Raw genomic sequence first — 24,172 nt, 5'->3', positions numbered from 1 at the left:
TTTCCATGTAATTGCATATACAAGATAGCATTTTTCTATTTTCCTGACTTTAGTTTTTTCAGCTGATTCTGGCTCCCATTATTACAAACAGCACTACCATAAAATCCCTTTATCTGTGCACAAGAAAAAAGAGCCTTTCTCTCCGAAGGAACTTTGCTCAAGAAGAGGCTATGGAAAATACTTGTTTCAGCATACATTATAAACAGCACTATATAGAAAGTTTCTACCTGTTGCCAGCACTTGTTAGTGTCATGTGACTTGGGTGACAGAGACATAGTAGTGCCTTGTTGTCCGTTCCCTAATAACTAAAGAGCCCAAGGGTTTCTGTATATCCACTAAGCATTTTTTTTTTCTGCAAGTCTGTTTTGTAGGCCATATTTTAAAGCATGTAGCCAAATAAAAATGTATGTTCTACCCTCAAGGAACTTCTTGACCTTAGTAGCCCTAGTGAGGGGATTAGACATATTCTACTCTGGACAAGATAGGACCAATAGACCAAGGTGTAAGTTCCAGAACATTTGTATATAAGAGAGAAGGAAGCTGATCATGATGAGCCACATGTATAATTCAGCACTTAGAAACAGCTGGGAGTACCAGCATGAAGCCAGCATGTAGTTAGTGAGTTCTATGTCAGCCAGGGGGCTATGTAATGAAACCCTACAAAACAAAAACAAAACCTGACAAAACAAAACGGGAAGGAAGGGGGAGGTATCAAGATGTAAGAGGAAAAGATGGCTTGATTGTCATTCTTTTAGATTCTAAATGTGGTGCAAAAAAAAAAAAGTCAAGTAGCAATTCATACAGAAAAGAATACAAGTATGTCATCTTATAAATATGCCTATTAGCATTTTATTTCATAATGCTAGCATTTGTTTTTAATTGGCAATTAGATGATTAAGATGAATAAACAATTTTAACAGCAACCATAACAAATCTGTGAGAAAACGTTTTACCTTCCAGACTGCCACCTCTTTGGATGGAGAATGGAGAGAGGACTTCACTTTCTTATCATGAACTGGTGGTTGTTGTAGCATAGGAGCCTGCTGCATGAGTCAAACCCACAAAGAATACCACACAGTTAGAACTGATAGCACAAGGGCTAGTTCTGCTCCAGCCACAGCCCTATGGAAAACCCTCCCAGGGAGGTTCATTCTAGCTTATTCTGGCTAGAAGCAAAACATTTTTGCTAACATTCCCAAGGATGGCAGTTTTATGTTTTGTTTTATTTTAATGGAAAGGAAAACCTTGGAATAGAACTGGAAAAAATTCCAGGTAGAAACACATCATGTCTCTGGGAAGGCTGGTATGTCATGGAATAAGATACCACCTCTACAAAAGTAGAGTCTGAGTCTTGGAAGGCCGTAGGTACCACAGGAATCCATGGTGATGGAAAGTAAATGGAGAATCATGGGGTCAAAAAAAAATCCCACTATTAATTAAACTAAGCACCTTCTAGTTGGGGAGCAGGGACACAAGAGAGCTTATATATTCCAGGACAACCCACACTGCTCCATCTCCCCAGTCACTGTCAATCATGGAATGGGAACCCGACATTCATCTCCTTCTGAATATTGTTTCTGTTGTATCCTGGGATTCAGAAAACAGTCAAGAAACAGCTAGATTTGTGTCCCTGGAGGGACAGCAGAAGTGATTCAGAAGGCCCAGTAGGCTGTGGTAGTGACTTGTTCAAGAGTGTGACACCAGGGTAGTTGGGGAAGAGGGTGTGCAAAGCAGGGTTTTCAAAACAAAACAAAGCAACATGTCTTTCTTGCCAGCCTTTCATCATGATTCCTTTTTTTATACCAACATCTTGAGATAGAAACTAGAGTGGTTTTCCAAGTGTCTCAGGAGTTCATACAAAGCTGTGGAACTGTAAGGCAGGAAGGAGCCCTGGGATGACTCTGAACTTCAATCAAGGTTTGAAGTCTTCAGTGAGCAGGACAGAAACCTGAGAGATCACAGATCCGGACATTCAAATTGGAAAGTTTCTTGATGTGTTTGCCTTGAAGTTAGCAATTAAGAACCTGTCCTTTTCATCTTGGTTTTCAGATCTTTTCCTAATAACTACTGGGACAAGTTTGTGAAGAGAAAGGTATGCTTTGTCAGGGTGGGGGAGGGGTAAGTTACCTATGTTATCCATATACTAATATGAGTAACTGTGCTGTCAGGCTTAAGGTGGTGTCTGGCAGAGACAGAGCTGCAGAAGGGTTTGCACATGTGGGCTTTCTGCTTTGCTCTTGTCCCCATCTGCCTTCAACACCTGCACACAGCCTGTGCTTCTTTCTCCACATTCAGGTTTTCTTCTCTCCAAAGAGACACTAGCTTAAAAGAGAAATTTCCACTTAATTGTCATTATCACTTTAGTTTTCTCTAGGGGTTCCTTTTGCCTTTTTCTGTCAGTTTTGAATGGTATCTTGCTTAACCCTTTGGAAAAGTGTAACAGGGCTTCAAAGACCTCAAAGCTAGAGAAATGTTGGATGGTATGTCCAGCCACGGCCCATGATTTCATTTCTTTGCCTTAGGTGATCAACAAATATGGAGATCTCTATGGAGCAGAGCGCATCGCTGAACTCCTGGGTTTGGACAAAAATGCCCTTGACTTTAGCCCAGTAGAAGAGGCCAAAGCAGAGGCGGCATCTCTGGTGTCATGGTACAGATCTGAGGAGCTCAAGTCCAAGTGGCAAAGATAAATTCTTTGTTTCCCAATCCTCTCCAGTGAGCTAGAGGGGAAAGTACAAGCATGTCTTTTGTTTCCTTACAAATCAGGAGAGAACCGCTTTCAAGGATTTTATAGGCCATCAATTCTTATGCTGCAAAGGCAAAGGTTTTTGGGTGCATGACTCAAACCATTCTGTGTCTCTAGAAAATCTATAAAAAGTCAGAGCCGTGTTTATGTTATCAACCTTAAAAAATTCCCCTTTATTAAACACCTAAACATTGCCATTTATAAGTTATAAAATTATTGTTCCTCTTTAGGCTAAGTTCCATCGACATGAAGTACCATATTTGGAAGCTAGGAGTGGTTTTCACTGACAACGTAAGTATAGTACCAGAAAAAAAAAAAAAAAAAAAAAAAGATCGTATACCCCAAGTCAGGGATCTCACTGGATGCCACAGGAATAAGCTAGCCCTGAACTTCTTGCCAGTCTCCCTAGGTAGTCATGGGTCAGTCGCCCGAGTGGTGCTGAGGGTTCCTTGTTCAGTAGTGTAACATGAATGTGTCTCCCCTGGAAGACCTTGGGACAACTTATAGTACCCCAGTACCTATGCACCCTTTTCTTCTTATTGTTCCCCCAAATGAGGGAAAGATAGTTTAATGAGTCTATCATATTATCAATATCTGAAAAGTTGACACTTTCCTTCCATTTCTACAGTCCTTTCTCTACCTTGCCTGGTACACAACCATGTCTGTCCTGGGCCACTACAACAACTTCTTCTTTGCTGCTCATCTGCTGGATATTGCAATGGGCTTTAAGACCTTGAGGACGATCCTGTCATCTGTAACTCACAATGGCAAACAGGTATTAGGTTTATACTGACTTGGAACAGAATGTATAGAAATGGATAAAAAATAGTGGTAATGCTTGTAATTTATCATAGTGTGTAAAGCTTCTTTCTTGGCCAAACATTTGACTAGTAACAGCTGCTTTTGTAAAACTATAGCCAACTAAAGATGGAACATTTAAGTTCGGACTACCTAGGAGAATAAGAATGTGCTGACCAAAGTGATGGACTTATCAGAAGCACTTTGGGTATCTTTTATGGATCTACCCCTTCTTTCATGGCTTTATTTTACCTCCTAGGAGATGGCAAATACATGCATATATAAACATACACATCCCAGTTACTTCCAACATGTGTTCCTAATGACAAGTTAATAGGTATACTTTTATATACATATATTATGCATACATACATAATGTATGCATCTACATGGCTAAACAAAGAATTGATTTGTGCCATAAGTAGAATATAGCAATGACTATAGACTTGTAACAGATTCTCCATATTTGCCAAGCCAAACTGCTTAGTATTTTCTTCCTCACTAAAACAGTTAAGTATGTATGAAACATACTTCATCATACATCTAAACCTCTGTATGAGACAGGAATACAAGAAAGTTAAAATGCGCCAAGCTTTTGCCATACCTTAGGTACTGAGTCACAATTACCTTATAGGTTAGATGTTAATCTCAAGAGAATGCAAGCTGAGATGCTATGTTGCCCTGAGACCACAGAACTGGTAGATATATGACTGAGCGTAGAACCTTTTGCATTCCTTGGGTATGGAGCCCCAGTTCTCCCTCCCTTCCAAGTACTTCCTATGAGCTCGGCTCCCCAAGATCTGAGTAACTTTAGATGTATCGCTGGACTCCTGAGGGATATTTTGGTGCCCACTCTTTTTTTAGTTTCTCAAAGGCAAAACATCTGCACTGTTCATCTTCCCTCCAGCCCAACATCTAGTCCCTGCTGGAATGGGCCACAGAGGCAGGTCCCTTGGGCTCCTTATTCATGCCTCCTTAAATAGCATGGAAGTAAACCTGTGCTGTTACGCCACAGTGAGCCTAGGCAGATTTCTTTGTTCAACCATTGTAATTCTTACAGTAACGTCAAATAACTGCAGTATCTCAAAGCTGTGGTGGTTATGAGCTGTACTGCTGTGACACAAGACTGCTGAGGAATAACTACAAGTCTGAGAAAATGAGGTTCTCTCAGTAGCAGCTTTAGAGGGGAAGCCTTGGAAAGCTCTGTAAGCAAATGGAACCGGCCCACAGAACCTTTACATGGATTCCCAACCACACCCACATTCCACCTATGTTCAAAACCATACTCCAGGCCCTAGTGTGGTGGAGCTGCCTAACTAAATGCTAGACAGGTGACTTAATTTATGGAAGTCTATGACTTCAGGCTCTTGAGAATGTAAGTGTAATATGAAAGTGCTAATGGGCTGGTCTCCTCTGAGGTTTCTCTCCTTGCTTCCTGCACAGCTGTGCTCTGGTTGCCATTGCACACCACTGTCCTCCTGTGAGCATATGTGTTTTAGGTAATCTGGCTCCTAATCTCTTCGAGTAACTTAAGTAAGATTGACTACACTTACGGCCTCATTCTAACTTAACCTCTAAACACTGTCTCCAGATGGTCACATCCTGAGGTTCTAGTGGTTAGGACTCCACACATATAAATGACAGGGAGGATACAATAAGCACTCTATGCATGAACTCTTTTCTACTGAGAAGCTGGCCCTCTGTGATCAGAGCACATCACAGCCTCCCTTACTCCTGGAGGGCCCAGGGGCTTCTGAGGGCCGAAATTCCACTCCTCTGCATCCGTCCTCTCACCCTCAGCTGGTTCTGACTGTTGGCCTCCTGGCTGTGGTTGTTTACCTCTATACTGTGGTGGCTTTCAACTTCTTCCGCAAGTTCTACAACAAAAGTGAAGATGACGAGGAACCGGATATGAAGTGTGACGACATGATGACGGTGAGCCCACGCCAGCCACGGCCATGCAGCCATTTTGGACAGGAAGAGCCAGGGGGGACAGGGGTGGGTGGGCAGAACAGCAGCTGTGGCATTTGGGCAGAATAGAGACCAGGTGTCGCCCATTCAGAAGACGAAAGTGTCCTGGGGAACTGGAGGGGATGGGAGTGGGTATCATCACACAGTGGGGAAGCAACAGGTACCAGCACCTCTCTCACTTTCGGGTGTAGATTAGACAGGTTGTGAGTGAGCACATCTAAATTTCATGGCAGAAAAACTTTGGTGTTCATGTTTGAAAATTGGGAGCCAAGTTTCAAGAATCAGATCTGTATTTCATTCATCTGCTGAAAACAGATGTAGAAGGCTGAGGAACATGGTATAGTGGGGGGGGGGGGGGGGCAGGGCACAGCTGGGGACAACACACTGTAGACATAGCAGCATCTTCTAGGGTTTATCATGGCCTAATTTCAGGGAAAGCCATGCTAAAGTATAGGTCTGTGAGCATTTCTCTATGCTGTCTTGGGACAGGGACCCTTAAGGGACAGTAATGCCATTCATTCATCAGATCAGCAGTGTTGCTGGGAGATGCTGTCAGGCTGCCCCTTGCTTTGCATTTGCCCCTTCTCTGAGCCTGAGCCCTCTGGTGCCTTGCTGGACAAAGCAGGGCTTGAACAGTACAGATGTATGTGCCAAATCACCTGCAGGTTCACTGTGTCTAATGTTCCTCATCCATATACAAAGGACCAGAGGAGTGGTGGTACCTGGATACATTCTGTCGTAAGAGTAGGACTAAAACATAAACATGAAATTCATCTGCTCCCTATATATTTTACACCCGAAATCCGAGAGTAATTTTACACAGTGTATTTAGAATGCTTACATTTTGACCATGACTCATTATACAAAATCAGGTGTTGAATTTTTCACATGAGGTGTAATGACTGCTTTTGGCCAGTTTTATGTTTTAAAACATTCTGATTTCAGATTAGGGATGTTCATTCTGTACTTAAGATTCTATGGAAATCCTTGGCAAATGCACTGGGGATAAAAGAAGTAAAAAGATCCTAAGAACCAGACTGGCACTCTTGAAACTCAACAAGGGAAAGCTGAGAGGTGGCCTATGCCATACTCCTCAGGCCTTAACACCCTTGTATAGTATTTCAGTTCAAAGCAGGTGTTCAGAAATGCAAGACTTTCCATCCCAGTAGACGGCAAGCTGGGTGCAGTGGACAGCATCACTGTAGGCCCCTGTATCCAGTTCAGGGCTGTCATAGTTTTAGATCTGTAGTGCACACAATGAAGATGCTCCCACAAAGCCATGTACCTGTCACCTGAACTGTAACTACCATCTTCCCCAGTGCTACCTCTTCCACATGTATGTGGGTGTAAGAGCAGGTGGTGGCATTGGTGATGAAATTGAAGATCCTGCTGGCGACCCTTATGAAATGTATCGCATCGTCTTTGATATTACCTTCTTCTTCTTTGTCATTGTCATCTTGCTGGCCATCATTCAAGGTACGGTTGTCAATTAGAGTGCATAGGAGCTGGATTGAATAAATCTACTTTGCTTTGCTTTTCTATATCTATCAGGTGGCTGTTTCATAGTTTTTCCTCTAACCTGTCCATTTAGCAACTCACTGAGCGTTTGTTGAGTTCACTTCCAAGAAACTTGAGAACATGCACAGAATGCTCCTCACTTTAAATGATGTCTTCATCCCTTCCTAGATGTCCCCTGTGGCTTGCCTTACCCTCCTCTTTGTTCTCTCAGGCAGGGAAGTAGAAGAGAAAGGAGATGTAAAGATATGTGTCTTATTGTCTTTCAGAGAAGAGAGAAAGGTGCTGATATTTTAGTCAACAGCTTACTAGGACCTGAAGAAGGAAAGATGATGAGTTTAGTTTGAGTCATGCTGAGACTGATGTATAAGGGTTGAGAGCTCAGAAGCAAGGGGAAAGCGCTAGGGCATGGAGCCATCAGCACTAAAGCACAAGAGAAGCAGTGAGAACTGATTAGTTAGGACCAAGCACTCGAAAACACAGCTTTCTCCCTTTAATTGTGCTTTCAGTGGCTATCGCAGCTTGATAATTCACTGTTCTGACAAATCAGAATGGCCTCTGCCATTTCTCCCCTAAGATCATGGTGCAGATGAAGGTATTTTGTTCTTTGTATTTAAACTTTCAGGTCTTATTATTGATGCCTTTGGAGAGCTGAGGGACCAGCAGGAACAAGTACGGGAAGACATGGAGGTACTGATCTTTCTACCTATTTCAACCCCAAACAGGTTTCTCAAACCATAAATAGGACTCTTAACTAGGGTTGTCCCTAAGCAAAACTACTAAAAAGTTTCCTTCCTATGCCTCTCTCATTTCCTCTCCACCAATCTACCAGCCCTGGGCACTAAATCAGCCTGCTCCTCCATCTTATAAGTGGAGAGAGGGAGCACTATCTTCATCTGGCAAGTGGGACCATGAGTAAATGCCTAATAGCCCAAAGCATTAAACAGGAAAGTTTTCCATGCCCCCAACTCAACTGACTGTCAGCCTTTTCCTTATGCGTACTAATGCCTTTTTTTTTTTTTTAATAGACTAAATGCTTCATCTGTGGCATTGGCAATGATTACTTTGACACAACCCCTCATGGTTTTGAAACGCATACACTGCAAGAGCACAACTTAGCCAATTATCTGTAAGTATTTTGGGTTAAAGATGTCATGTTTAGGGCAAAAACAAAAACCATCACAAAGTTCATTCTGTTCATATTATTTCTCCCTTCCTGTTTGGAAGAGGTAGATACGATCAGTAAAGACTCTGCAGTATGAGCCACTGTTCTCTCTAGGCACTGCACTGGGAACAACTGTCAACTGATCCATGCCTAGACCCCATTCCTCTCAATAGCATGTATCTCTGGCAATTTCTCTTTAAATCCCCAAGAATGGCCACTTTTACCACCAACACCTTCCCCCTTCTGTCCTCTGTGAACATCTAACTAAAGGCCTTTCCCCACCACAGCACAATACCGGCTTATATCGAGAAAGAACAGTCACATCCATGCCGGTGAACTGTGGCCAGTTTTCAGACATTGTTTGCTCTGTAGGAAAGTGGGATATTCTGGGGGAAGATTTCAATGTTAGCACAAATACTTCACTTTCCTAGGGCTATGTATCAAATTATTCAAGTAATTTGAGCCTATACAGTTCCACTTATGGGGTTATGTAAATGATATAACCTGATAATTCAAATTCCAGAAAGTATAATCAATGGGATGAATAGTCTGATCTTTGACCTTTCTCTTCCAGCATTTTGTTGAAGTCTCTCTCTTTAGGACAGAATAGGCTGAACCCAGGGAAAGATGGTGTTTTTAAATAAATAGCATTCTTTCCCTAGCATCATGAGCATTTCTCATGGTCATTTCTCATTAAGAGGGCTTTTAGTCAAGATACAGAAGTTGAGCCCACAAGCCCTATGGCAGGCAGCACCAGGGAATGACAGACATGATGTTAGTCATCTGGGTTAGGATTCCCTTCCGTGATATCCTGCAGCACTCCATGTGGTCATCTGCCAACTAAATGTGCCAGGAGAAGAACCATGTTTCCCTGACCCATGTCTTCTATAGGGAAAGAAAAAAAAATAGTTACAAGCTACTTCTGTGTACCAGGACCTTAGATAAGGATACAGCACTAACTGTGACAACTCAAGGTTTGGGGCTCCAGCTCTGCCAACATGAACTATTCTGTCTCTCTCAAACCATTCTAACATTTCCCTTTCCTGAAGGACAGAGATTGGTTCTTCCAGAAACCATCTCTGAAGCCGTAGACTATGAACTGAGAGTACAGACCCCTGGGACACTCCTGTCTCACAGACAAACTCAAATCTCTGGTACAGATAATTTAGTGCAAATGAAACCACACTGTCCTTTTCCGGTTTTCCACAATAAAAAACAAAGTGAAATTTCGGGAAGGGTTGTGACCTGGAAGTAGATACTGTCCACATTTTTCATGACTCATACTTGACGTGCTGATAATTTCACGGTAAAGGGTTGGGCTGTATTAGTTTTTTAATGGTAAGATGGTTGCAAGTGGGTTTAGGTCTTTGGGAGGTATGAAGGCTCTACCTCCACTGGCTTGGAGCATCTATCCCTCTTAGAAATGCTTCCCTGGTTCTTAAAGGCATCTTAATTTTCAAACCCTGTTTCCAATTTATCTTAGTAAACAGTGTTAGTTTGGGTGAGAAGTGCTTTGGGCTGAAGAGACTGCTCAGCTATTAAGAACACTTGTTGCTCATAAATGCCTGTAACTTTAGTTCCAGATCTGATGCTCTCTTCTAGACTCTACTGGCACTTGTGCAGACACATGCACAGATAATTTTCTGTTTGGTTTGAGTCTCTATCTCTCTCTCCATATATATAGATATATCTACACACACACACTTCCTTCTCCACCATGTCCCTGGCTTTCCTGGAACTCATTCTCTAGACCAGGCTAGCCTCAAACCCAGAGGTTCACCTGCCTCCTAAATGATAGGATTAAACATGAGCCCCTCCATGAAACATTAATTTTTTATATTAAAAAAGCCTCTACCTTTTCACTATTTGTTCTTTTTTTCAGATTCTTTCTGATGTATTTGATTAACAAGGATGAAACAGAACACACGGGTCAGGTGAGAAACTGCCTTTAACTAAGAACAAAGTAGGATTGTGTTGAGTCTTCCATTTACTAAGTCTCGACACTGAATAGTATACCATGGGATACCTGAAACTATTTATCTCTCAGATGGATTTTTCCATCACCTTTTTTGTCACTTACTAAGAAGTGAGAGTTCTATGCTGATGTCAGTCTCTTCCCCAAGGCTCCTGGTAATCCTGCTCAACAAACACTGACATTTCAAGCCACTGTGCTTACTGCTTCTCTATACAATAGCTGGAGGTGGGAGGACAGTAGAGAGAAAACGACAAATGGAGTGGGTGGCGGGAACAAGAGCAGGAGATTCAGAGTAAGACAGTGGGAGAGACAACATAAGAAAGAGCGGCCTTGTATGTGGGCGACAACAGGAATGAGGAGGTGTGGAGAGAGGATGAGTGAGGAGCTGTGTCACAGAATTCTGTGACTAACTATGAAAAGAAAGGTGGAGAACACAGGAAGAAAAGCCTCGTTACTCAAAATCCAAACGTCAATGGGCAGGAAAACTTCATAGCTCAAACACTTGGGTTCTAGACCAGGCCTCAGGTAGCATGTCCCCTCAACCTGAATTCTTTAGTCCCCCAGTTACAACTGGCATGAGATCAAATATGCTATAAGGGGCACAGGATTGGTTGCCCCTTCCCTTCAGTCATGAAAGGAAGACAAATCTGAGCAGGCTGGCAACAGTTGATTCTGCAGGAAGAACATGCCTGTGGCTTCAAGTCAATTTCTATCAGTCTTCCTAAAGCAAATCACACAGAGCACAAGCAAACTGGGCTTTAGCCTATTTGGTTTTAATACAAATTACCATTTGTTTATACTGTTTCAGGAATCCTATGTTTGGAAGATGTACCAGGAAAGGTGTTGGGACTTCTTCCCGGCTGGAGACTGCTTTCGTAAGCAATATGAAGATCAGCTCGGGTAAACCTGAGTTCACAACAAGCTACGATTCTGGACAGTCACCTTCGAATGCAACAGAATCCTTCTTTTACATTTCTTTAAGAACAACAAATATACTTGGTAACTGATTTGGCTTTTGTGCCCAATGGACACCAAAGGATGGTGAAGTGTCAAGGACTCCACCTGACTGCTAACAGCTCTTGGTTCTAAAACAGTCAGTTTGCTGGGATGGTTCAGAGAAATGTGAAATCTCGAACACCCAAACGTCATGCAAGATGACCCTGCCAGGAACTGATGGGCAGAACTACACAAAACCATGTTCAACTCATGTTAACTGTGATCTAATTTTTTCATGGTACTTGCTAGTGACTGTATCCAGAATCATCTTGAAAAGCTTTAAGCAGCTAAAGAAATAGAAAACAAACACTTTGTCGAAACTAAAATATCGATTAAGTGCCTTAAAATCTCTTTAGATATATAGCTATGCAAGTTTTTTATGTTTGTGTTCCAGGAGGACAACTCCATTAAACAGCTCTGCTGCTCTTCTGTCTTACTTTATGAAACTGCACTTGAAGGTTATTCACATCATTTCTTCAGTAACAGCTTGTCAACTGCTGTTATTTGAAGAAAGGCACTGTACTGAAATTTCAGAAAAATCAATGTGATACCAAACCTGAGTGATGCTTTATGGCCCCATGTAAGTAGTGGAGCTGCCATGTTTTAGGTCAATCTCCTCCAATAAAATGAAGTGCCCACTGCAATAAAGAAACACATGCCAGTTCTTGGTTTGGCCTCTTGTCATGTGCCACCCTCAAGTTATTCTACAGTGACCTGACTGCTGGAGTCAGGGGCATGGGCTTCATGAAGAAAGGAAAAGTCCAGAGACCAGAGGGTGTTTATTTTGACCAACTGCGTGCCTTGTGGCTTGAGTATATTCCCTTAAATACTACCTGTTTGCTGTGAATGTTGATAGGAAGGAGGTTCAAAATGTAGCCGTGATATCCTCTGTCCATAATGAAATCTATTAGATGACTAAGCCAGACAACAACAGAAATGAAGCCCCAAAAATGCCTCATGCATGTATTCAGATGCCATCAAACACAGAGGTAGGTGTTGGCTGCTGTAAGCATAACAGTACATGTTAGCATGGGGTATCTGGTAAACTAGCCCACCCTCACTTAGAAAGCAAGCAGCATTTGCTTCAGGCACTCTTCCCCTCTCAGGATATCATGCTGTCCAGCCAGTCTTCCAGCTCTTCCTCAGTGACATTTTTCGATGTGCCTGGCTGCTCAGGTTCCACATTTTTGTCTGTGGTCACAGATGGTTCTTCAGGAACTATGGAAACAGAAGCAACATTTGCCACTTCACATCAGTCCTCGCACTGAGGTTAGCTAAAGCTTCTTTGGGTATGTTCAAGAATATAGTTCAGCACAGATTATTTTCAAACAACAAGCAAGAAATTCTCATTATTGTCAGCCCCTAAGATACAATCAATAGTATCTAAACAAAATAAGCAAAGATACAGGCTTGCTCTTCTATTTGCTTCGAAGATAAATTTCACCACTCACTAGTTTTGTGGGGTTTGTTTATAATACAAGGCCAACAGCATAGCTCAGTGTTTTTTTTTTCCCTGTTTGAGGTAATCCTGAAACATCACAATGACCCTTGAGTACTGTACATGATATGACAGTTACCTCAGGCCCCATCACATCAGATGAGCTACCAGCTCAGAAAATATTCACAGGTTATAAAACATTCTTTTGCTTTAGAAAACAACCCCAAAGACCAGGAAGTATGAGGAGTTAGCTTCCTAGCCTGTTCAGTCGATTAAAAGGTCTTCTATGGAAAAGGCTTTTATAGCAGCTCAATTTGCAGCTCTAGCTTTAATACTGCAAACAGGCTGGTAGCCACTTTGGAAGCCTGAGATATTGAGTAAGAGAAACTGTCAGAAAGGTCAGCTCAGGGGAAGCTCTGATTTGCCATGGGAAGAGATACCTGCCATATGGCAGGATCAATGTCAGACACAGAGGCGTTTATTTTGAGATGAGGTGTGGGAAATGAAATGAAGGCCATACCTGTTTCCTCCTGGGCTGCCTGCCCATCTCTTTCTGCCTCCTGGTCCTGAGATGTCTGGTCCAGAGAGATATTGTCTTCCTCTTTCACAGGTGCATCTAAATGTAGCAACATATCCAGTTCTTCTTCCAGATGGTCTGCCACTGACTGTGGTGGGAAAGATGCTTTCTGCGAGCCTTCTGAAGGGCCCAGAGACCCAGGACAACCAGCAGCGGCAGATCTGAACTCGGAGATGGGCCCCCTTAGCTGCATGCCCAGCTCCTTGCCATCATTGTTTCTCCTTGGTTTCACCTGTGGAAGCTCTAAAGGAATTGTGGTCTGAAAATAAGAAGCATGATAGCAGACTTGAATAGAGTCCTTTGTCAGCTTAAGCCCAGAGAGTTAACCCTTGTAACGCTGGAGGTAGGAATCTCAGTTCTGACAGCTCAACTCCAGCACTCTTCTCGATCCACCCAGGGCAAATGAGGAGACTTGGTGGAAACATCACAGGGCCATGCCTCCCATTCTACTCGCCTGTTATGTGCTAACGAGCTCAGAGGTGAAGTTAAAAGAGCACATTTTCCTATCCTTAGTCTGAAAGCTGACCGTACCACATAAGTCTATTCCAGTTAGTACCTAAGTGTGCAACAAAGAACGACCACTTATCTGTCCTCTCCTAAGACCTCAGTTAACCCACTGTTCCCTTAGGAAATCTAGTCCGAGCTGCACCATGAAACATCAGTCTCCTCACTATAAGCTCTCATGAGATACTGTAATTCACATTATTTATCATTTCCATGCAGCTGTATAATTACTTCAAAATGAATTAATATTTATCTTTTCCAGTAGATTGAGCTCAGGGAAGGAGAAACCACATTCACCTGCTTACCACTTGTCCCTAGGGCCAACTCAGAGCCGGACACCTGGATATCCTCCTGTGTCAATCGCCAGACTGAACAGACATTTTTGCATTCAATTCTATTACATTTGATCATTAAAATGTATCATATATAAAACATAACTTCAAACACCTGTTTTCCTTTAAACTTTACAAGATGACACCTCAATCTAAGGCCTCAGTTCATGACGAGAAAAGCTCAGGCTGAGACACCTGTCAGGTTTCATTCCTCCCTCTGGTCCTTCCTCTGCCCCGACCCAGGCAGCAGGCAGACTCTGTACTTACCTGGATCAACTCTGAAGCAACATTAAGCCGGACTGCAAGAGGCAGCTGCTGAAGGGCTCGAACCAGTGACTCACTGTCCACATAGAGCGCTGAATTCTAGAGTATTTTTAAAAAGAGAGATGATAAAATAATTGTAAAAGGCCATTCACTGGAGTTACTTCTGTCTGGGAGTCCAACCATGAATCAATGAGTTTTAATGTCTCTCTACCAAACAGGAAGCCCACAGTTCACTCTGAGACACAGGGTAGTGATCACCATCAAATGGAGCAGACACACTAACCCTCAAACTGGAAGAAATCTAGCATTTGTATGACATCTGATCAGAAATGTCCCCTAAACTCAGACTGCCCCATCCGAGGCAGAAGAAAGAAGAGCTGATTAGATGGTAACATGGAATTGCCAGGCATCCCCAAAGAAGCTGGTGAGTAAGCTCTGCTTCTCTTCAACTCAGAACAGCAACTTGCTCGCTCTAGCCAGCTGTGCTAAGTGTGGTGGTAGCACTAAAAACTGTGCCCATTAAGCCTTAACAATACAGTTGTCTAAACAAGATTCATATAATGACAATACCAATTGAATGCCCATGTAGATAGGGGATATCTCAAAAGTCCCACTCCCTAGATGAAGAGCTACAACCAATCAATGGCTGCTGAGAGAGGAAGAATCAGTCTTTTCCAGACACAAATCCCCTGGCAGGTTATCTGGTCCCACGTGCTCAGCTCTAAACATATACACATACAAGCAACACAAAATGGACTCAATTGTGTGTGTGTGTAAAAAAGTAACATTAAAAGGTCATAATTAGAAAGGGGATGAATGTAAAGGAGTTGGAGGAATAAAAAAATAATATAGTATTCATTTGTAAAGTTCTCATATCAACTTCTGAGGCATGTACACACACACACACACACACACACACACAAAGAGAGAGAGAGAGAGAGAGAGAGAGAGAAGTAGGCAGGCACATGCACTTTCATCCCACCATAAAAGAATGTGAGAAAAACCAAGTACTTAGTGGTATTGGCCTACATCTCAACATTTATAGACAGACATAGGAGGGCCATGAGTTCAAGGTCAGACCAGAAAACAGTGAAACCCTTTCTTACAGATTCTCAGGGTGGGTGAGGAGTGGGAATTCAGCACCTAATTTATTCTGTACTCATAAACAAACACAGCCTTTGTGGTTTAAGGACTGATGAAAGGCCTTCTATGATACCTGGTTTATTTCGTACATTTATCCTACTGAAAGGTAATAAAGGTACAAGGTTAAGGAAAGGATTGGGGGTGGGGAGAAGCAGAAAAAAAAATAGCAAAGTCATCTATTGTGTTAAATCATAACCATTAACTTCCTCCTGAAGTTGTGAGCAATTCAATATGAGAGACTCACAGATGCCAAATAAAGTCAAGCTTGAAGGACCTTATCAGTCAGTTCCCTGTACACTTTCTCGGAGCAGGTAGCCAAGAACAACACACAAATGGATGACAGTCACTTTCCACAGAAGATGACTGCATCTCTACAATGGAATGGTGCAGGGTCTTGGCACTGAGAAGAGCTAAACTACATTCAAGACGTACTTGTCTCACCTGCTTTGGACATGAAGTTTCACCATCCCATTCTTTCTCCTCAGCAAATCGGAACTGTGAGAAGGAATCCCCTAGAAATAGAAAAAAGAAATATATATATCACAGATATCTGTACACACACACGTAATTTTATACAGAAAATACCCAGTCTCTCTAATTTCCCATTTTAGAGTACAAGTGACATTCTGAGTAGCTGACCTCCCCAAATACAGTGACGCCATCCACAAGTCCTGGATCTAGTGTATACATCTGGGCACTAGAATATGCTGTTGACAGCTACACTTATTTCATTAGGTTTCCATCCCACACGCTGAGGATCAAGCAAACAGGCGTGCAAACATGGCCATTTACCCATATCTAGTCTACTTCCATCTCTTCTGCTCAGTGTACTCAAAGAACCTTATATATACATTTGGAAAGCCAACAAGGCAGAAAAGGGAAGCGGAGACTGAAGAAAGCATCTCTGGATTGACCTGCACTGTAACAGATGATCTCTTCGATAGTCTATAAACCCCCATTATCACTCCAACCTTAACCTAGTCTGAATGCAAACTCAAAGACTAGGCATTAGACTGCTGTGCAAACCATAGTATATTTCTCTGAGCTCTTAAGGTAAGGGAGCAAGGATGTATGATGGCAACATAAGCAAGCATGGAAAATTATCGTGGGCAGCAAGCTCTAACAATGCATTTACACATGAAGAATTCTCTCCCTAGCTTTCACAGGGATCTAAACTTTGGCCCCACTTCATTTACTTTCTATCTCCCTGGGCAGCCTGTTTTGTATTTTTGTGTATATACTTCAATACTCTCTCATCTTCTCACCCTCAAGACCCATTTGCCTCTCTCTCCACCTCCTAACTAGAATTTAAGCTCAGCACAGACTCACTTCTTTCCTTTGTGTTACCTGCCAGGTGATATAACCACAGAATTTATTATTTTCTTTCATTTAAGAGAATTGGGAAAAGGAATTCAAAAAGGAATGGTAGACAACAGTAAAAAGAAGGACCCTCTCTACATCCACAGCCTAAAATGCACATTAACCTATTGTAAAATCAAATGCAAGAAAAGGACCAAAGGCAGGGAAAATCAACACTTTTCATTGTTGGCAAGTCAATTTGATACTTCAAAATTCTGAAAGTGAAGTTTTACTGTACATGTTTCTCTATGCTTACCATGAAAATCCCTGTTCATTATCATTTTTACCCAAAGAAATGAAACTGAGGAGTTAGAAGACAGGAAAGAGTTATAAGCTAAAACAAATCTACTCAGACTGGAGGAAAAGTCCAAGAGAAAAAGTGAGACTCTGGCTCTCTGCTCCTCCCTGTTCTACAGACAGCCGCATCTTCTCTTACAGTGCCAGCCTTGTCCCTTAGACAAGATGGTGAAGGTCGGTGTGAACGGATTTGGCCGCATTGGGCACCTGGTTACCAGGGCTGCCTTCTGCTCAGGATCTAGCAAGGTGGAGATTGTCGCCATCAACGACCCCTCATTGACCTCAACTACATGGTCTACATGTTCCAGTATGACTCTACCCATAGCAAATTCAATGGCACAGTCAAGGCTGAGAATGGGAAGCTTGTCATCAATGGGAAGCCCATCATTATCTTCCAGGAGCTGGATCCCGTTAACATCAAATGGGCTGATGCTGGTGCTGAGTATGTTGTGGAATCTACTGGTGTCTTCACCACCATGGAGAAGGCCGGGGGCCCACTTGAAGGGTGGGGCCAAAAGGGTCATCATCTCTGCCCCTTCGGCCGATGCCCCCATGTTTGTGATGGGTATGAACCATGAGAAATATGACAACTCCCTCAAGATTGTCAGCAATGCATCCTGCACCACCAACTGCTTAGCCCCCCTGGCTAAGGTCATCCATGACAACTTTGGCATCATGAAGGGCTCATGACCACAGTTCATGCCATCACTGCCACTCAGAAGACTGTGGATGGCCCCTCTGGAAAGCTGTGGCGTGATGGCCGTGGGGCAGCCCAGAACATTATCCCTGCATCCACTGGTGCTGCCAAAGCTGTGGGCAAGGTCATCCCAGAGCTGAATGGGAAACTCACTGGCGTGGCTTTCCATGTTCTTACCCCTAATGTATCTGTTGTGGATCTGACATGCCGCTTGGAGAAGCCTGCCAAGTATGATGACATCAAGAAGGTGGTGAAGCAGGCAGCTGAGGGCCCACTAAAGGGCATTCTGGGCTACACTGAGGACCAGGTTGTCTCCTGTGACTTCAACAGCAACTCCCACTCTTCCACTTTTGATTCTGGAGCTGGCATTGCTCTCAATGACAACTTTGTGAAGCTCATTTCCTGGTATGACAATGAATACTGCTACAGCAACAGGGTGGTGGACCTCATGGCCTACATGGCCTCTAAGGAATAAGAAACCCTGGACCACCCACCCCCCAGCAAGGACACTGAGAGCAAGAGAGAGGCCCTCAGTTGCTGAGGAGTCCCATCCCAACTCGGCCCCCAACACTGAGCATCTCCCTCATGATTTCCATCCCGGACCCCCATAATAATAGGGGCCTAGGGAGCCCTCCATACTCTCTTGAATACCATCAATAAAGTTCTGCTGCACCTGCCAAAAAAAAAAAAAAAAGTGAAAGTCTTAAAATACCCTTATTACTAAATAAGGAACAAAAGCAAGAATGCAATTGTTTTACAATGATGGGGGCAGGGAAAGCAAAACAGAAAGGAATAGGAAAGAACCAACATTTCTATTCTTTTGACAGTGAAGAGGCTGAAGCCAATGTTTTGTGCTCAATAGGCAGGTACTTTACCACAAAGCTATATATCCATAAGCCTCATTTTTCTTTTCCTAAAGACGTATACATATCAACCAATCTCATAAAGGTGGTATATACCTTTAATCCCAGCATTTGGGACACAGAAGCAAGTGGGACACTGAGTTCCAGAACAACCTTGTCTACAGAGCAAATACTAGACCAGCCAGGGATCCACCATGAAATGGAGTCTCAAAAGAAGAGGAGGAGGAGGAGGAGGAGGAACTACAGTATAGACAGACCAAGATGGTTTCAAAGTCAGAGATCCACATGCCTCTGTCTCCCCTGTGCTGGGATTAAAGGCATGTGCCACCACATCTGTCCTCAATATGCCTTTAATTTCAAAGGGTGAAGACTTTGTCTTCTTGATTTAAATGAATGAAATAGAGAGCTACCCTTAAAATAGAAAAGAGCCGAAGCGATCCAGGTGTGTGGACATTCAGACATCAGAAGAACATGATCATCTGTGGAAAATTAGTCTTAGGGTTAAAACAGAATCTCAATTCTGATACTCAAAACATACTTTGTATGGATAAAGATGTAGATGTTTGGTAAAGGCAGAACAGCAACAAAGCTAAACTTTTTATTATTCAGAAGCTAAAGAATAAATGAAATTCCATGAAAATAACAGAAAATAATTTTAAGTCTTCTGTGACAAAAAACAAACTCATAGGTGGCACAGTAACAAGAAGTATTTGCAGCACAAATCGCTATTATAGTTTCTAATATATACACCGCTTCTGCAAGCCTCTCAGAATATAGCAACCCAAGAAAAAAAGTACAAGAGAACTCTATATATGTTAGGGGTCATTTTTTTATATAATTAAAAAGTCAGTTTTAGAGGAATTTAAAATTAGTCAACAGCTGACTGCTTTATTGAATATGTTTGTCATTATTGTGTGGGGAAGGTACGTGAATGTTTATGGGTGCACATATGTGCACATAAGTGGAAGCCAGGGGTGTCATTCCTCAGGCCACTCACCTTTTTATTTAAACTAGCTTCATCACTGACCTGGAACTCTCCAAACAGCACAGGCTGGCAAGCCAGAGAGGCTGAAGGATCCACCCATCCCAGCACTAAGATTGCATGTATATATTGCTACACAGGTTCTCATGCTTGAAGCACTTTGCTGACTAAGCCACCTCCACAGCCCCATTATGTCACACACATGCGTGTGTGTGTGTGTGTGTGTGTGTGTGTGTGTGTGTTCAGAAAACCTTATAGATAATTATAATCAGATATGCTATACAATTATAATAAGGTATGTTGTACTTATTTTTAATATTTCAAAAATTTTAAATACCAACAAGAGTTTAATAATAATTGAACTTCTAAATTAATCTTTTTGCCAAAAACCATAAGAACTCCCCTCCCCCACAGACAAATACCACCTGAAGAAATCTGAGCACACAATCAAACCTTCCCTAGAGTAGAGAAATACACAGAGGGTTAGGCTGCCTTCTGGGATTGATCTGCTCTGAGCACTTGCCAGTTCCACGAGGGATCATGGAGGTTGCAAGCAACATTCCAGGTGGTGTGAAGCTGGTGGAGAGTCTCCTAATTTTCCACACAGGTGGACACAAACTGGAATTGAGGGGCACAGAGAGACACGAGTTGCAAAGTCACGGTTTTCAGATAGGGCCCCGGGTCTCTCATATGAGAAGCAGGACAGAGCTAACACAAGAGCAACCCTTATGTTGGATGTCCATTGTGAGTGAGCTCAAGCCAAGGGTTGCAGCAAAAAACAGAAGGAAAGCCTGTTCAGGGAGTCTGAGAGCAACAGCCCAAAGCTACTTACAATTTATTGATTTAATACACACTGTTTATTAAAGAGAATGAGAAGCACAAGACAAAGTAGAAAAGATCCAGAGACTGGCATACTGGTGATGTTCCATAACCCATGTCAAACTTCATAGACAGAAATAACTAAAATTCATTTTCCAGCTGGAACAGCAGAGAGCATGGGGCACAAGCCCAGTGAGGTCGTGCTGGGAGCTCTCAGAGAGCAGAGAGTGCTGTGCTCTCTGGAAAAGGGTCCTTCCTGGTCCACAGTGAGGGCCAGGCCTCTGTCATCAGGTTTTGGGATCTGCTCAAAACTCAGCTCCACAAGAGCCTTTACACCTAGACCAGAGGAGAGCCTGACGCATAGGCCCAGGGAGGTCATACAGGGAGTTCTCAGAGAGCAGAGTGCTGTGCTCTCTGAAAAAGGGTCCTTATAGGCCTAAAGTAAGAGCTGAATCTATGCCAGTAGGACTCAGGACCTGTGGGCAGAGGGCTGAGCTCCCAGAATAGCCTCACAAGAGCTCCCCACCTTAGCCCACAAAGACAGAACTGAGTCACTGCCATTAGAACTCACTGCTTGCCCATAAGGAGTTGAACATTCAGCAGCAATTTTCTTCCTGAGCCCACGGGTCATCATATCCACAGGAGAGACAGACACAAGTCACTGACAACAAGACCACATATAATCACAGATAACAAGATGGCAAGAGAAAATTAAAAGAACTGCAGCAATGGAAACCAAGAAAACCTGACAATATTAGAACTCAGCTCTTCCACCACAGCAAGTAGTGGATTGCCAAACACACCAGAAAAACAAGACATAGACTTGAAATCTTACTTCATGATGATAGAGATCTTCAAGAAGTGCATGAATAACTCCCTTAAATAATTACAGGAGAACCATGAGAAATCACTCAAAGAGCTACAGGAAAACACAACCAAACAGATGATGGAATTGAAAACAGAAATAGAAACAATAAAGAAAACATAAAAGGAGACAACCCTGGAGATAGAAAACCTAAAAAAGAAATCAGGAATCACAGATGCAAGCATCACCAACAGACTACAAGAGATGGAAGAGAGGATCTCAGGGGCTGAAGACAACATAGAAAACTGACAAAACTGTCAGAGAAGATGAAAAAACCAAAAAGCCCCTAACCCAAAATGTCCAGGAGATTCAGGACACAATAAGAAAACCAAACCTAAGGATAATAGATGTAGAAGAGGGCACAGAATAGCAGCTAAAAGGTACAGTAAATATCGTCAACAAAATCGTAGAAGAAAATTTCCCTACCCTTAAGAACAAGATGACCATGAGCATAGAATAAACCTACAGAACTACAAATAGATTGGACCAGAAAAGAAATAGTTCCCGACACATAACAGGCAAAGCACCAAATGTTCAAAACAAAGAAAGAATAGTAAAAGCGGTAAGGGAAAAAAGGACAGGTAACAATGAAGGCAGACCAATAAGAATTACAATGGACTTCTCAACAGAGACTATGAAAGCTAGAAGGTCCTGGACAGACATCATACAGACACTAAGAGAACACAAATGTCAGCCCAGGTTACTATATCCAGCAAAACTCTCAATTACAATAGATGGAGAAACAAAGATATTCCAGGACAAAACTAAATTTATACAATATCTGACCATAAATCCAGCCCTACAAAGGATAATAGATGGAAAACCCAACACAATGAGGGAAACTACACCCTAGGAAAAGCAAGAAAATAACAAAGCAAAAAAAAAAAAAAAAGAAAAGAAAAAAAAACAAAACAAAAGAAGACACACAAACATCACACAAACATAATTATACCTCTAACAAGAAAAATAACAGGAAACAACAATCAATATTCCTTAATATCTATTCACATAAATGGACTCAATTCCCCAATAAAGAGACATAAGACTATCAGACTGGATACATAAACAGGATCCAGCATTTTGCTGCATACAGGAAACTCTTGTCAGAGACAAAAACAGACACTACCTCAGAGTAAAAGGCCAGGGAAAAAACCTTCCAAGCAAATAGTCCCAAGAAACAGGCTGGAGTAGACATTCTAATATCGAATAAAAAGAATTTTCAACTAAAAGATATCAAAAAGATAAGTAAGGACACTTTTTACTCATTACAGGAAAAATCTATCAGGATGAATTCTCAATCTGAAACATCTATGCTCCAAAAACAAGAGCACCCATATGTATATAAAAAAAAAAAAAAAACCACTAAAAAACATATATTTTACCACACACAAAAATAGAAAAGGACTTCAACACCTAACTCTCATCAATGGACAGGTCATGGGAGCAGAAACTGAACAGAGACACAGTGAAACTAGCAGAGGTTATGAACCAATTGGAATTAGCAGACATCTACAGAACATTTCTTCCTAAAACAAAAATATATATATACCTTATTCTTAGCAGCTCATGGAACCTTTTCTAAAACTGAACATATAGTCAGTCACAAAACAGGCCTCAACAGATATAAGAATATTGAAAATACTCCAGTGCATCCTATCAGATCACCATGGACTAAGGCTGGTCTTTAATAACAACAAAGACAACAAAAAGCACACATACACATGGAAGCTGAACAATGCTCTACTCAATAATAACATGGTCAAGAAAGAAATTAAGGGTTTTTTAGAATTTAAAGAAAATTAAAGCACAACATACCCAAACCTATGGGATGCAATGAAAGCAGTACTAAGAGAAAAACTCATAGCTCTGAGTGCCTCCAAAAAGAAACTGGAGAGAGCATATACTAGCAGCTTGACAGCACAGCTGAAAGCTCTAGAACAAAAAGAAGCAGATACACCCAAGAGGTGATGGCAGGAAATAATAAAACTCAGAACAGAAATCAACCAAGTAGAAACAAAAAGAACCATACAACAAAACCAGGAGTTGGTTCTTTGAAAACAATCAACAAGATCCATAAACTCTTAGCCAGACTAACTAGAGGGCACAGAGAGAGTATCCAAATTCACAGCATCAGAAATGAAAGGGGAGACATAACAGAAACTGAGGAAATTCAAGAAATCTCAGATCATACTAAAAAAGCCTCTACTCAACAAAACTGGAAAATCTGGAGGAAATGGACAAATTTCTAGACAGATACAAGATACTGAAGTTAAATCAGAACCAGATAAACCATCTAAACAATCTCATAACACCTAAAGAAATAAAAGCAGTCATCAAAAGCCTCCAAACCCCTCCCAAAAAAGCCCCAGGAACAGATGGGTTAAGTGCAGAATTCTATCAGACATTCATTGATGACCTAATACCAATACTCTCCAAATTATTCCACAAAATAGAGTCAGATGGAACATTACCCAACTTATTCTTTGAAGTCAATTACTCTCATTCCTAAACCACACAAAGACCCTACAAGGAAAACGAAATTCAGACCAATCTCCCTTATGAACATCGATGCAAAAATACAATAAAATTCTTGTAAACCAAATCCAAAAACACACCAAAAGGACCATTCACCATAATCAAGTAGGCTTCATCACTGGGATGCAGGGATGGTTCAATATACAAAAATCCATCAATGTAATCCACCATATAAACAAACTAAAAAAAAACCCCACATGATCACAGCACTAGATGCTGAGAAAGCATTTGACAAAATTTAACACCCCTTCATGTTAAAAGTCTTGGAAAGAACAGGAATCTAAGACCCATACCTAAACATAATAAAAGCAATATACAGCAAACCAGTAGC

The 24,172-nt window shown here is 41.9% G+C and overlaps 2 protein-coding genes and 1 pseudogene across 5 annotated transcripts in view; 2 read left to right on the top strand and 1 right to left on the bottom strand.

The window, feature by feature from the left end:
• Window positions 1-11,753, top strand: part of RYR3 (ryanodine receptor 3) — a 523,847-nt gene extending 512,094 nt beyond the window's left edge. For both annotated transcript variants that reach the window (XM_080931244.1, XM_080931245.1), the window contains 10 exons: window positions 2,050-2,092; window positions 2,523-2,650; window positions 2,977-3,037; window positions 3,375-3,521; window positions 5,345-5,479; window positions 6,835-6,991; window positions 7,656-7,720; window positions 8,059-8,159; window positions 10,078-10,129; window positions 10,979-11,753. In XM_080931244.1, coding sequence (XP_080787370.1) covers window positions 2,050-2,092; window positions 2,523-2,650; window positions 2,977-3,037; window positions 3,375-3,521; window positions 5,345-5,479; window positions 6,835-6,991; window positions 7,656-7,720; window positions 8,059-8,159; window positions 10,078-10,129; window positions 10,979-11,074 — 985 coding nt within the window. In that variant the 3' untranslated portion in view covers window positions 11,075-11,753. The remainder of the gene's footprint in view (window positions 1-2,049; window positions 2,093-2,522; window positions 2,651-2,976; window positions 3,038-3,374; window positions 3,522-5,344; window positions 5,480-6,834; window positions 6,992-7,655; window positions 7,721-8,058; window positions 8,160-10,077; window positions 10,130-10,978) is intronic.
• Window positions 7,050-24,172, bottom strand: part of AVEN (apoptosis and caspase activation inhibitor) — a 145,253-nt gene continuing 128,130 nt past the window's right edge. Inside the window, exons 3-7 of one of the 2 annotated variants that reach the window (XM_080931248.1) lie at window positions 15,866-15,936; window positions 14,285-14,380; window positions 13,125-13,440; window positions 12,222-12,384; window positions 7,050-7,345 (exon numbers count right to left, since the gene is read on the bottom strand). In XM_080931248.1, the coding sequence (XP_080787374.1) occupies window positions 12,269-12,384; window positions 13,125-13,440; window positions 14,285-14,380; window positions 15,866-15,936 (599 nt within the window). In that variant the 3' untranslated portion in view covers window positions 7,050-7,345; window positions 12,222-12,268. Of the gene's footprint in view, window positions 7,346-11,930; window positions 12,385-13,124; window positions 13,441-14,284; window positions 14,381-15,865; window positions 15,937-24,172 lie in introns of those variants that run through there. The other variant, XM_080931247.1, reaches the window with a different exon arrangement.
• Window positions 17,246-18,252, top strand: LOC308431399 (glyceraldehyde-3-phosphate dehydrogenase-like; annotated as a pseudogene). Its single transcript has one exon. The product of its transcript is annotated as a glyceraldehyde-3-phosphate dehydrogenase-like (transcript).

Source organism: Micromys minutus (assembly GCF_963924665.1).
Source record: "Micromys minutus genome assembly, chromosome: 17".
NCBI classification, from domain to species: Eukaryota; Metazoa; Chordata; class Mammalia; order Rodentia; family Muridae; genus Micromys; species Micromys minutus.
Note: the sequence above shows the minus strand (reverse complement) of the source record. Positions and strands in the feature narration are given on the sequence as shown.